Source organism: Arvicola amphibius, chromosome 12 (genome assembly GCF_903992535.2).
Source record: "Arvicola amphibius chromosome 12, mArvAmp1.2, whole genome shotgun sequence".
In the NCBI taxonomy this organism is placed as follows: Eukaryota; Metazoa; Chordata; class Mammalia; order Rodentia; family Cricetidae; genus Arvicola; species Arvicola amphibius.
Window position 1 is genome coordinate 154,651,060 of NC_052058.2, and position 14,801 is coordinate 154,665,860.

The 14,801-nt window shown below is 49.7% G+C and overlaps 1 protein-coding gene across 1 annotated transcript; it reads right to left on the reverse strand.

Annotated features, from left to right (window-relative positions):
* Window positions 1-7,305: 7,305 nt before the first annotated feature.
* Window positions 7,306-10,110, reverse strand: Tlnrd1 (talin rod domain containing 1). The gene has a single exon (XM_038313784.1). It carries the CDS (start codon window positions 8,983-8,985, stop codon window positions 7,900-7,902), a length of 1,086 nt encoding a protein of 361 aa, XP_038169712.1. The 5' UTR covers window positions 8,986-10,110; the 3' UTR covers window positions 7,306-7,899.
* Between the last annotated feature and the right edge of the window lie 4,691 nt (window positions 10,111-14,801).

The following is a 14,801-nucleotide window of genomic DNA, read 5'->3' on the forward strand; positions in this document are numbered from 1 at the left end:
TTCCTACTTAGCAGCCTATGACCTGGGCAAGCAATTGAGCATCCTCCTCTGAAACAGCTCTCTGTCCCTCAAAGCGGCTGCGAGAGCTGAGCGAGGTTAAAGATGGAACAGAGCTAGCTACTACTTCCCTTTCATTAAGCAGCTTCTGAGCATCCAGATGGTACCCAGAGATGACGAAGACGAGAGAGACATGCCAATCTCCTAGAAAGGCTCGCACTCCATCACCTTCCTAGCCGCTATTGCCCCAATCCAGCTCTTGGTGATCTAAAACGGCAGCCAGACTCGGGAGCTACCCTGTAGGTAAATGTGTCCTGCCAGTATCACACAAGCTCCCCATCTAAGACCAGGCTAGGCGTCAAGTAGACAGGAGAGTCTTCTGCTCTCTGCAGAGCAGACCCTGTCCAGAAAGAGCCTTCCACCACACATCAACACAACCTGGAAATTAGGGCATAAAAGAAAACGATACCCAGGCCTTGGAGTGAACCTTGTTCTTTAAGGTACCAACAGCCTCTCTAGAAAACTACCCTTCAGTTGGACAGCAAAACAAATCATGGAATTTCCACTTCCATGTGGTCACGTGGCACAGAGAGTATGGAAATCAGTCCTGGCTAGCACAGTTCCCCTCTTTGGCAGGTTAACATGGCCAAATTGACCCAACCTGGGGATTACAGGAACTGGAGACAGCAAAGGGGGCTAGCACAGAAGATTCTTAGGATGATGGGTTAAGGTGCTCAAATTGGTCTCCTGTGATCTATCTGCTCCACCTTTCTGTCAATTCTACATGGTCATCCTCTCATCTTTGTGTTCCCAGCACCAGGTTATTTCAGGGTCCTCACTGCACAGTCAACTGTGTGAGTCTTTGCCTAGGACTCCAAAAACTCCAGTATCGCTAGCTTCACAACTGCCATTAGGGTTCCAGTTATGTCCCCTGCATGGAGCTTGTCACTGTGTGTACACACACACACAAAAAAAAAAAATTAAATTTCTGAGGTAGAAATTATGATCGAGAATAATTCCAGTTGGCTCTACAGACCATTTTAACTATACTCTGTGGGATTTTTGTTGTTGTTGTTGCTTTTATTTTTACTTTACGTCTAAACCTGTTTTGCCTGCACATCTGTCTGTGCACACCTGGTGCTCTTGGAAGCCAGAAGAGGGCAGCACATCCTCTGGAATTGTGGTTGCAGATGGTTGTAAGACATCACGCGGGTGCTGGGAACTGAACCCAGGTCCTGTGGAAAGGCACTCGGTGCTTTGAACTGCTTGAGCCATCTCTCCAGTCCTTGTGGGTTTTTTTGTTTTGTTTTGTTTTTTGCCTATTATTTTTTGGGAGGGGGGGTGGTAGACACAGTTTCATCTAGGCCAGATGAACTTCTGATCCCCCCTGCCTAGCCTCCCAAGTGCTAGGTCAACAGGCATGCACCACCATACACAGCTTTAACTACCTATTTTGAAAATTAGCCCTCCATGTGTTTAACAAGGAATGAGAAGGAACTTAGCTGCCAGGGAGCCTTTTAGAAAAAAACATCTGTACACCAAAGTTCTACCCAAAGGAGGATGCTGGCATGACTTATCAATCAATCTTACTGTTATGCATTTTTCATTTGGGTCATTTCTTTTTGTCTCATGGAGCCCAGGATAGTTTTGAACTACTGGCCTCCCTGCCTCCACCTCCCATGCACTAAGATAACAGGTATTTGCCCCCACAGCTGGCTCTTTGCCAGTTGATTTTATGTCAGGAATCTGATGGCCACCCGAAAAGAAAAAGATATGTATCAGTAAAGCTGTCCAGGATTTCCTCCAGGGGCTCTCCAGCTTCTCGAGGGCTGCCACCAATCCAGACCTCCTGGAAGTTGGCTGAGATCAGAACTAAGGTAACTGATGAAGGGCTTTTTTGCTTGACCAGTATTTGCTTAAATACCCTTCGAAATTTAGGAAGGCCAGGAGTGTAGCTCAGTGACAGAATATTTGCCCAGCATGCACAAGGTCCTGGGATCACCCCACCCTAGCAAAATTAATGAATTAACTGATAACAACTTGGGCTATTTTGAGCAAATTCTGAAGTGGTTTAGGCTTGGATAACACACTTCAATGTCAGTTGTTTGGAGAGGTTGACAGGCTTAAGTTGGATGCACCCCAAATGTATCTCCTCTCCTCTAAAACAGGACTGACGAAAGTTTCCTGTCCTTTCTTTAGCCGAACTGGGATATACGTATGCTACACATTTAAAATAGGGTCAGTGAAGTGGTATAGCAGATTAACCTGAGCAAGCCCAAGGACCTGAGTTCAATGCCCAGGTCCCATGTAAAAGGGGAAAGAGAGAAGTGATTCCCAAAGGCTGTCTTCTGACTTTCGCATACCCTCTGTGACATGTATACATAAACACACACATACACCAAACACATAGATATATAAAAATTAAATATATAAAACCAACTTAAGTCATAGTTTAAAACCAACAACTGGATTCATTTTTAAATCACGCTGAAAGTTCAGACTTAGCATCTAAGTCATCCCGGAAACCCAAACCGTCCAGGTGGTGGTTTAAACATTTGAAGATGTGCAGTGTTATAGAAAATCTGGATTGGAGGTCTGAAGCTACACAGAACACTTCTTCGAGGAAGGGGAATAAAGCATCAACACAGTTGTGTTAAGGCAAGAGTGTCAAGGGAAACCGCCGTGAGACTCACAGTCACGTGACTCCCCGAAGTAGATGGGGCTACTCTGATGGAGCCCATCACGAGGCCTTCCGCTTCGTGGAGTTCGCTATAAATATTTGCTTTGGGTTTTACAACGGGAAAACAGAGGCACCAATGTTTGGAAGACGGACGCAGTAATACCTGCCTCCTCCAGAGAGCGTTCTTAAGGACCCAAGGACACACAATGAGTGAAAGTGGGCTGTAAACTGAGGCTCAAATAAGTTTAACAAGCGCTCCAGTTCCCACAATTTGGAATAAAGCCAGGACTCGAGTCATGGCTACCTCATCCTACCACAGTTCGTGTGACCAGGGCCACCTGGATAAGTTGCTAAAGAACAGGCAGGGCTGAAGCCGGGTATGGGCTGAGATGCTGCCTACCCTCTGAGTAACGGATGATGTGAGGGGCAGCATCCGGTTCCTGTCCCCACTCCTGCCACTGTCCCGTGAGTAGTGAGCATCTCTAGCTCTTAAAGCTGCTCACCCTTGAGGAACCTCCATCTCCTGACCGTATCGCGGAATACGTACGATACCCATTTTCTAAAGTATGCTTTGAAGTAGCTCTGCACACAACGTGCTTGTGAGTACAAAATGTTTTTATAAACTCATTAGCTGGGGCTACAGGGAAGGCTCAGCAGATAAGGACACTTGCTGATCTCAGAGGGAACCCAGGTTTGGTTCCCAGTAGCCACATGGTGATGCACAACCATCTGTAACTCCCGTTCCAGGGCCTCTGACACCCTCTTTTGACCTCCTCAGGTACTAGGCACACACATGGTACACATACATACAATGCAGGCAAACATTTGTACACATAAAAAATATCTTTTAAAAAATTATCTAAAAAAATCACTTGCTATACAACCCTGATGATCTAATTCTCAAAGTTGTCTTCTGATCCACATGTAAGATGTGGCACGTGCACACCTGCATACACACACACACACACACACACACAAAAAGAAAACATCATACACACAAAACACACTCATCCTCAAAGATCTATCTAAAGAAAAGTTCTTAGGGCCTGAGGACACAGCTCACACATACAAAGACCTAGGCTGAATCTCACAATATCCAAGAGAAGAGGAAACCAGAGTAAAGGAGGCGCCAGCTCATAGAAATGATGCTGCCTCCTGATACGCAAGTGGTATATTCTGGAATTAAAGACGGGACAGGAGTAAAAAGACACCCACATACTCCACAGGGCATGCATCGGTCTACCTGGAGAGCCTGACGCAACAGAGCAGCTTCCACTGAACAAAGCTGACACAGCATCCTGGACAGTGCCGTTGCTGCAGGTCTCTGGACCACACAGCCCCTATGTGACCACGTACAGCCGTACCCTAGTTGGCTCCCAGCATCTTTGTGCTCTATAAATGACCACTGTAACTTCCCTTCCAGGAACGCTTCCACCACCTGCTTATAGAAACTCGTTACAGGCATTTTATGAGTTTCATTTCAAAACCAAAACCGAAATTACATGTATGCATTATGGCCTCTGACCTTAATGGGTTCACAGCCTTATTAAATGGACCCAGTCACAGATGTTCAAGCCCAACAGTTTTTCCTTGTGTATGTAGACGACTACCTTTTTTGAGCCTTTTATCATTGTGGGGGAAGGGGATTACTCACAGATGCTTTGCTTAAGCAAACCGGACCAATTAGTCACACATATGCAAAGTAAATAAAGGAGTAAACCCCCAGAGGATCTGCCTGGGGCACAAGTGTCTATTTCCACCCTTAAGGCCCAGGCCTCCTCCCTAAGAACTCTTTTAGTTACTGGAGCCAAAGGTCAAGCCAGGCAGCAGCCTCAGGCAAACGTGCTAAATCTGGATTTCTTCCCTAAGCCTCTCAATGTCTCTGTGCACCGTTTCTTGGTAACTTTCCTTTGTCAAGCTCGCCCCCCCCCAGTCTGCCTGTTCACCCAGCACGTTCATTCAGAGAAACAGGTGTCCCTGTTAAAATTAGCTGTCTCAACTGCCAAAGAGCTCAGCTCCCCACACCAGTTTAAAAAGGAAAATGTAAAAAGGACCACCACTCAACCATTAACTGATGTTTCCAAAATTATAAAGATCATAGGGGCTGGGAAACAGACAGGCAAACCACACACACACACACACCCCAAGTATTTCACATTCTTACCAAGAACGCAGAGTGATTAAGAAAGGCCAAACTTTAAACAGCCAGAGAAAGGCTTGTGATTTTTTTTTTTTTCCTGGTAATGCTTGAAAGCCTGTTTTGTCCCATTTCCTTGGTCGACTGTCATATATAATGGCTTTTGTTTGGGGAACTTAGCTGTTTATCCTTTTCTCCTTAGCATTCCTAAGGTTCTTGACATCTCAGATCAGAAAGGATGGTCAGGGATGGCCTGACTTACAATCCTTGACCTGGGAAGTGAGAAGGACCCAGGGATGGACTGGAAATGAACAGTGGTGGGTTTGATTTACATAATAGAAGAAAAGCAAAAGGAGGTCACTCTGATTTTCTTCCTGGGACCAGTAGCTCTGCTGACCTCATTACACTCCATTATGAAATATGTTGATGGACTTCTTTATTTAAAAAAAAAAAATCAGGGACTATTTAAAAAGTTTGGCAGCACATTGGAAGTAAGTTAGTCTCAAAGACCTGTGCCCAAGTCCCTTGCCCAATCAAGCATTGCGTACACACACACACACACAGAGAGAGAGAGAGAGAGAGAGAGAGAGAGAGAGAGAGAGAGAGAGAGAAAGAGAGAGAGAGAGAGAAAGAGAGAAAGAGAGAAAGAGAGAGAGAAAGAGAGAAAGAGAGAGAGAGAGAGAGAAAGAGAGAAAGAGAGAGAGAGAGAGCGCACAATGATGCTATGTGATCCTTATGCTGGCTCTCAAAACCTGCTGAAAAGGCAATTCAATTTCAAGACACCTGCTGGTGAACAAACCCTGAACCTCTAAACAGAGAATAAAGAAGTTAAATGTTACTTTTCTTCAGGACAGAGATTTTTAACATTCCACATCCAAACCTTTAAACATACACCAGCATTGAGAGCACCTGCCATCTATGAGAGTTTCAAATTTGGAGATTAGCTAGTTAATGGCATGCAAGGGGACAGGGCAGGTTTGTTGTTGTTGTTGTTTCTTTTTCTTTTGGCTTGCATGATTTTTAAAATTACTTCTTTAAGGAGTCCAAGAATAAATTGGCAATTCTTTTTACTTAATTACCAGATTTACAGGTTTCTGGCCCTTATTTCATCTGGGTTCACTCTGTGATCCTCAGACTGAAGGAGCCATACAAAACTTAAGATTTTATCACTATTTGTGTAAATCCAGTCAATAGAAGTAACTTCCATATGCATTTAGGATTTCCTCCCCAATCTCTCTGAAGCTGATCAAGACTAAACCTTACAAAAGAGCAGGAGGATGAATGACACACAAGGTCACTTTATATTTCTTTAGCAGTTTAACCCTTCCAGGACCACACAATTTTTTAAAATTCCTAATGAATTTTTTTTTTTTTTTTTTTTGAGGCAGCCCATGCTGGCCCAAACTCACAGCAATGTTCCTGCTTCAACTTCATAAGTGGTGGAACAGAAGGTGTGAGCCACTATAGCCGGCTTTCCCCTGACCACTGTATATAAATTTGTATACACTTCAGCATTTTTCTGAGAGTGTGAGAGAGGATAATTTTACAAGTTAAATTTCAAATTCTTGCAACGAATATAGCCATTCAAGCAAGTCAGTAGGACTGTCTTCACGCTGATGTTTTATAAAGTGAAAACCGATTTAAGCACAATAAATCCCAAGAAATATAGATCATACTTATGGCCTGTAGGAGTCTTTTTGCCCATGTGGCTCTTCCAGGCTTCAAAGCTATAAGTAAATTTGTCATTCTTTCAATAAGAAACTATTCAACAGTGTCTTCAGCAAACTATATCCCTCACAGCCCCCATCCCCATTTCCTGTATATGTCTACGGAGAAGACAAACTACCATGACGTAATTTCAATCAACACAGTACTCTTTCAGTACACAACCCACCATTTGAACCAAGGTTACCAAAATAAGTCCTCTGCCAGCACTTATGCTCTAGAACGTTCTTCCGCTCTCCAGGACATCCTCCTCTGCCACACAGCTAGAAGAACGGAAAGCCATAGGGATTTCTGAGTAAGGCCTAGCCTCCTCACCTAAGATGCTAAGTGCACTCAGGGGACACACAGGGCAGTGGAGTCCCATGCAGAGCTCCGGGAGCTGGCAAGGCTGCAGCCCACAAGGCATTAGGAAGTGCTTTAATCTGAGAACAAGAGGCAGAGCACCAATCAGATGCCAGCCAGTCTGAACCTTGGCTCGTGATGACAGAGGAGCAGAGACCAAAGACGGCTAAATTATTTTCCATAAAAACTAGAAGGAAGACAACCGCCCCAACAGCCCAACCCCCAAGCCCTGCGTAATCCAACCACACATCACCTGCCTGTAAAAACAGATCCCATACACTTTCTGGGGTGCTAGGATGCTCAGGAGAGTCATTCTTGAGGGACAAGTGGCAAAGGTTGGGCACTGGGGAATCCACTTGCCCCTGCCCACAGATGACAAGCAGTATACACAATCAGTGGAAACACAGGAACCGCAAAAAGGCCATCTGAGAAAACATAACAATTTAATAGATGAAATAAATACTCCAGTACATGCAGGGTAAAAACTTGACATTGGGGGGAAAAATCACTCTATAGTGTAAATTAAAAAATAAAACACACGCTCACAGTAGCCTTCCCCCCATTTGCAAACCACATGGCAAAGTCACACTCTTATCACACCATGTATTCTCTAATTCAACGAAAAGAAACGACATACAAAAAGGTAGCTACATCCATGTCTAAGGAGTGAAAACTGAGGTAACCTTTCTTTTAATTAAAAAGAAGAAAGAAATGAACCCATGACCTCTTTCCTGCCCAATTAGTAATTGAGTTGAGGGGGCTGGAGGGTGTAGGAGTAATCCTGCAGCCAGCAAGACTACCTAGATCCATCTTCTGTATCTGAGTCCCTACAGGGGGCTGGTGGACACCTGGACCCTCTGTGTACGTGTTAACTTGTGTATATGGCCCTGCGTTGTGGAAAATTCCTCTTGAGCATTTAACATGGGGGGACGGGGTCACCTATGATTTCTTTGGTATAAATGGAGAGGGGAGGAGTAAGAGCCTTTAGCCTGGGGTGGAAAACTGGGGATGGGGGGTGCTAATTCACAGAATTGGAATTCACTGGCGGTAAAGTCCTGGGTGAAGACCTTTCCCTTAAAGCCTGAGATAGCAGGGTGCAGCCTTCAGACACGGCGCAGGCCGAGTTCCTCAGCCTCTCCCTGTGGTCCGACATCTTGGCGCCCCCATCGGGGTGCTGCGCCAGATCCCTGAGGCACTGGGTCAAGAGCACGCAGGCCGACACCACGCTCATGGCACCTCCCAGGATGGCGGTCTGCACCGCCTTGCCTTCGGCGCTCACGGAGGCTGCGCGACCCAGGAATTGAGGCTCGGTAGCAAATCCCACCAGAGCGCTCACCGCCTGCACCAAGGGCCCGCTGAAGAGCGCACAGCGGCTGCGGGCCAGCTCGCTGGGCGCCGCCTTCACCTCGCGCACGCATGCCAACAGCGCCGATGCACTGGTGCTCATGCACTTGACGCCCAGCTTGAACTGCTCGCGCGAGAAGCGGTCCCGTGACTTGTCACTGGCTAGGGCGCACGCGTCCGTCAGGAACTTGAGGTTGCGAGACAAGCCCTGCGACACCTCCAGGAGCAGCTGCGGGGTCATGTCGGCCAGCGGGGTGGCTCGAAGCACAGCGCAGCCCTGCTCCACCTCGTGGCGACAGCGTGTCACACGGTAGCGGTCCACAAGGCCAGGCTGGGCAGGTTGAGCCCCCGGCGTGGCCACGGCCGCCAGGTAGGCCGCATGCGCAGAACACTCGGTCAGCGACACCACCAGGTCGCCCAGTTCCACGAGACTGTCCCCTGCCTCTCCAAAGCGGCCCATGTTGAGCTGGCTCTGCACGTCGTGGGTGAGGATGGACAGCCCCTTAGTGCGCGCGATGATGGTGTCCCGGCACTGTTCGAAGGACTCGGCGCCAGCGCCCGGGGAGGGGCTTTCGGAGAGCACCGGCCGCGCCTCGCTCGACAGCAGCAGCAGGTCGGCCACCAGCTGCATCTTGCCCTTGCAGTGATCACAGATTGACACCAGCCTCTTCCGCGGCTGTGAGCTGGCCCCGCCGACGGCGCTCCCAGGAGCCGGAGAAGCCGCCTCACCAGTGGGTTTCCCGGCACTGCCGCTAGCCATCGCGCCCAGGGGGCACTGGCATGCCGCTGGGGAGCCCGCTACCACCGCCGCCGCGACTCAGCTGGCCAGGGCCGCGCTGCCTTCCGCGCACCATCATGCCACCCACCGCGGCGGGCACAGAGATCCGGGTGGTGGTGGCGGCGGCGGCCGGGGGCCGGGCGTCGCGGGGCGGGCCCAAGCCGGCGGCAAGCTCTTTTGGGGCGCTGTGCACGCTCGCTGGAACCGTGAGCCGGGGCACGGTTAGACTCTCAGTCCGCGCCCCTCGCCACAAGCCTACCAGAAAAGTCCCCGCTGCCGGGCTGTCGCCGCCTTCCTGGGCATGGCCGGCCGGGCCGCCGGAGCGGAGAGGGCGGGACGGGGAAGGCTGGGAGTTGTCCTTCCTTCCTTCCTTCCTTTGAAATCAAAATCCTCGGCTCCTGGAGGAGCGCGGGCGGCCGCCCCCGGCAGGCTCTGCTGTCAGCCGCTGCGCGGCGGCGATCGAGCTCGGCGGCGCACGTGGGCTTCAGGCGCGGCGACCCCGCCAGGCGACACCGGCCGGCGACGGCGGCCGGTGCAGACGATCGGGGCCGCGCGGCCGCATCTCCCGCTCCGGCTCTTGGGGCGCTGGGCGGCCGCAAGGCCGAGGGCGTGGCTGGCTCTAGGGCGGCCGCTCGTAGTCAGTCGGGCGGGAGGCTGCAACGCAGGGCGCTGGGCGGCCGCGCCTTCCCGCCTGGCGGTTCAGAGTGCGCGGCCCGGTGCCGCGGCGACACGCCGTCCCTGCCTGAATGGCCCGCGCCCGGCGAGCGGCTGTCGTGGCGACTCCATCTCCGTTCCCCCGCGCATCCGACGCCCCGCGGTAGTCGGCTCAGAAGGTGCGCGCGGCTCCGCGGCGGCCGACCCGGGCTCCGACTCCTGCCATGTTTGTCAACCAGCAACTTCCGAGCGACCTCCGAGCAACTGAAAGGAAGGGCGGAGACCGCAGGCCAGGGGACACCCGCCTGCCCGCGCGCGTCTGCGGCTTTCGCCTCCTCGCGTCCGCCTCGCCCCCGGCTCGCCGCCGCCACCTCGGCCGTAACCTCCCCGGAGCCTATAGGAATCTTTTGTGTGGCGTCACCGCCTTTCGTTTAAATCCCGCTTCCTCCTCTTGCCCTTCCTCCCGCCCCCTCCGCCGATCCCGGATGCTTGCGCGATGCGCTGCTCCTCCCCCGGGAAGCTGGGGGCCGTGGGAGGACGCCGCGCCCAGCCCCAACACTGCGGCCCCCGGGGCCGGTGGTCCCCGCGTCCAGAGAGGCTGGGAAGCGCGTGTGATGTGGAAGGCCCGCCCTCGCTCCGCTCCCCGGCGCGGCGCACACCCTGGGGACACCGGGGCGCAGCCGCGAGTGGCCTTACGTAAGCTTTCAGCCAGCCCCGGGGTTTGGTGCTTCCTCCCCGCCGAGGGAGCGAGTGTAAAAGGTGATCCGTTTTGCTTTCTTGAGGAGGAGGCCACTTATTTATTATCCCCTATTTCCCCCCCACCCCGGATTTCAGTTCGGATCTCTGAGATTCGGTGACTTATGCAAGCCCTCCCCCGCCCTTTGTTGTGTTCTCCCCTCTCCTATGGGTGGGTTTCCGTGAAACACTGAAACAACAGGAGTGCTGGTCACGCTCGAGTCCCCACAGCGAAGGGGACCAGAGACAGACCCTTCCTGGGGCTGGTCTTTTCCCCCCTCAAAGCCGATCAGGAGTTGAGTGGCCTTGGGCAAGTTCGTTCTTCAAGTCAGGTAGTGTGTGGTGACTCTGTTCTAGCTGGCTAGAATTAGTACCTTGATCAGCAGTTTGCCCTTTCCTGGCTCCATCTATATAATGAAATAATAGCAGCCATTGTTAAGTAATGAGCCCGAATCTGGAGGTAAACACTGTTATCTCTGGGTTATAGACTGGGAAACTAGTGACCCAGATGGCTCCCCTCCTCATACCCAGGGATTAAACCTAGGGCCTTGAACTACTGTACTTTTATTTATTTAACTTTTATATATTAATCTTGGAAACAGGGTCTGATAAAGTTGTCCAGGCTAGCCTTGAACTTCTGACCCTCCTGCTTCCACTTCTCAAGTAGTTGCAAATAACAAGCCTTTGCCGTCCGGCCCTGTGGTCGGGTGCACTAAGTGACTTCCTAAGCGCCTTCACCACAACGGATGGTTGGAAGAGGTGGTCCTCCACCCCCACCGGCCACCCTCTTTCTTCGTCCAGGCCCTGTGTGCAGGAAACGCCTGGAACACCTGGGCCTGCTCCCAGAAAAGCACTCTGCTCTGAGCAGTCCTGAAGCCTTCTGCTGGTGCCCAGCACAGCACAGCACAGCACAGCTGGGTGTGCTCAGCCAATGGAAATGTTTGTTCCTCTGTCTCTTCCTAGGACCTCCACAGCCAGTTATAAATGTTATTTATAAGTTGGGTGACCTTCAAATTTATTGTCCAAACCCCAGTAGTTTACAGAGTGAACTAGGGAGACAAGTTATTAATAAGTTCACGTGGAACAACAGTTACAAACCCGGATGGCTAGTCATCCTACTCATAAACAAAAAAATTCCCTTACAGAAGATCGTCTAGATTCTAGGTGAACCAACTTTCTCTACAGACTGAAGCCCTTGGCTCCTCTATACGAGTAGTGGTTCTGTAGGGTTACTCCTTCGTATTTTTTTCTACAAGGGAAAAACAGAGCAGACTCTTTCCATGGTAACCTGTGAATAATCCTAAGAAATTGTTTCCTTAGCTCTAAAATCTTAGAGGCCAGCAAAATGACTTAGGGGGTGAAGGTACCTTCTGGTAAGCCTGACAACTTGTTATTAGTCCCTTGGACCTGCATGTAGAAAGAGAATCATCTCCTCTGGCCACTACATGGTGGCATTCACACAAATTCACACACTGAATACGTAAATAAAAATTAATTTAAAAAGCCAAAGAGAAGCTGATCCTTTCTCCTTGTGCTCACACTACTACTCCAGAAAGCTGTGGGATCAGAATATTTTCCCAAACATCGCCCCTTGAGTCCAATTTCTCTTCTCTTCTATTGTTACTAGAAGCCTCTTGTCCCCAGTATATTGTACATGGACTGCCCCCAGTTGGTTTGTATCATGAAATTGGGTTTAGCTATGCAATTTGGTAGGCTGAATTTTTGGCCTCCCTACCCTCGTTTTTCAGATAGTGCCATTCCTAAACTGATCTTTCCAGGTTCCTCCTTCACCTGCCTTTTTGCTTTTTTTTCTTCTATTTTTTTTTTTTTTTCACAGCTCAGGTACTAGGCCTCTACCACGTGCCAGCCCCTGTTCAAGACGCTGAGCTTACATAATAGATTATAGTAGGCCACCTCTGCCTATGAAGATTAGAGTCCAGAAAGGGAAAGTTCACGAGCAAGTGCCCCCAGTTACTGTTTGTACAGTGTGAGGAGAGCACATAACAAAATGAACCCCAGATCAAGTACCACATACCAAGTTTTTCACTCAAGGTGGGCAAGACTCATTTTGGTACATTCTGACCAATGCTGGGAAGTAGAGGTGATTCGCAGACCAAAGCAGTGGAAGCCAAATCTAAAATCTCCTGCTCTTTCTCACCTTGCTGTAACTGTGGAGGGACTGTGCCCAGCAACATCCGTCTTCAGAAATGTCTCATCTTCTGTGACCCCCAGCCACCCAAGAAATAGCATCTTTCCTAGTCTCTCTCCTAGTCCCTGGCCATCCCAACTTCTTCTATGAGTTTGATTATTTGAAGTCCTCTGTTCTTTTGTTTCTGCCGTATTTCGTTAAGCATAATGTCATTAAGGTTAGTCAGTGCTATAATGTGTCAGAATTTCCTTTTTAGGGGAAATAATATTTACCTGTATGTACTTTGGGCTTTCATACCCAAGCCTCGTGTTACATCCCTCAACCTGTGGGCTAGCAACCAAGCTGTCTGTGGTACACAGTGCCACCCAGTGGTCGGTAAGGAGCAGTGTTGGCCATAGTTTTCCTTTGGAGCTCTGTGTTCCTTGGTTTTATGTTTGTGCTCATAGACGGTGGTCTCGTTTGATCTATCTCACGTGTTTGCAGACATCCCAGTTCATTCTCTCCCTCTGAGTATTGCTCTTGGCTGGACACGGGGGTGCACATGAGCTCTTGTGAGGTAGAGGTGTAAGAGGGTCAGCATCATCTGCAGCTATATAGGGAGTTTAAAGCAAGCGTGGTCTAGGCAAGAAACCTAGCCTAAAAACAACAAGCGCCGCCTCTCTGGAAGAACAGTTTACAGCTGAGGAATGTGGTCCCATCCCCTTTGTCATCACAGATCATGCATAAGAGCCCCTAGTGGGCAGGGGTATAGAATCACCTTGGAATACACCACCTCCCTACCTGGCATGTTCTCTAGACCTCTGGCGCATTGTGATCCTGTCCAGTATACTGCACACCTGGGCATAACTTCAGCCTTCAGTCCCTCATCTTCCCTCTTGCTTCTGCAGTGAGCGAGGAGGCTGTGCACAGGCCCAGTGATGCATTGGCAGGAACGTCTGAGCATTCAGCTTCCAGTATCTAAGAGAGTAGGATTTCCTCCAAGGGTTTCCATGGGCAAGGTTGCTTGCACGGGCCAATAATTTCATAGCCTATCCCTCTACTGGCCAGTAAGAGAAAAGATGAATCCCAGAATTTAGGGACCACAGGCAGCTAACATTAACCATTCCTGGCCAGGATACCTGGTGGTTAGTATCTATAGATTAACTGGCTATTGCTGCCTCACACAGCTTCTCTGGACCTTTAGATACGCTTGGGTATGTCTGCCCCTTGTGTCCACTGGGCTATCTGCCCAGCCTGGGTGAGGCTATTGCCATGCATGCTGTTTGGGGCTACAGGCCTCCCTCCTTCCACAACCCTGTCAGCCTGTGAAGAACAGAACTGGTATCTATCCTCTTCCACATCTGACGCCTTACATAGTTACCAGCCAGTGCTGATGGCGTTCATTTGTCAGGCCTTCTCTCAATTAGATTGTTAAAGGGGCCACGTTTGGCACCAGTAACATTCCCACCAGGTCCTGCGCCTCTTTGATGACCATGTCATTCCGTTTCTCAAATGTGGTGGATGTTATTCAGGCAAGGTTTCAGGTCGTGCTGGAAGGTGTCATGCTACCTCATTTCCCGTGGAGAGCATAGGTCAGCACAAGTCAAGCTCATGCTCTCATTAAACCTGAAATGCACTTGGAGGTTGGGCAAGAACGCACTGCAGAATTTGGCCCCTCATTTAGACCATGAACACAGTCTCATTTCTGGCCCCTCTTCTCCAGTTCTATGTTGCTCGGCCTCAGACCTGGTTCAGATTCCAGTGCTATCTGAATGTTCCTGGCTCCAGATTTTGCAATCTATTTCTATATTGCTGTTAGTGTTAGTGTTACTATACTCAGAGTCTCACTGGCTAACCCATATGGGGCCATGGTGAAAGAAAGACCTCAGGGAAGAACATGTCTCGTATTCCTGAGTGTAGATTTTTGTCCCCATGGCTATAGTAGCTATCTGACCAGAGATGATTGAGTCTTCTAAAACCAAGACAAATACAGAGGCTGGGGAGATGGTTTAGTGGGTGTAAAGCACTTGAACAAATGTGGGTCAGCCCTCAAGGAAACAGAATGGGAATCTTTGTAGTAAACCGGCTAGCCAGGCTAGCAGAAATGGCAAAGTCCGGGTTTAAAGAACAGACCCCGCCTCGATGTATAAGGTGAAGAGTGATGAAGAGGGACACTAGATGTTAACCTCTGGGCCTTCACATCATTCCCACACACACGCACACGCACACGCGCGCGCGCACACAAGCACACGAAATAACTACACAGACACTTATCATGCCA

Bases quoted from the DNA above. Each gene is read 5' to 3' on its own strand.
- Tlnrd1 (XM_038313784.1), bottom strand. From the start codon at position 8,985: ATGGCTAGCGGCAGTGCCGGGAAACCCACTGGTGAGGCGGCTTCTCCG.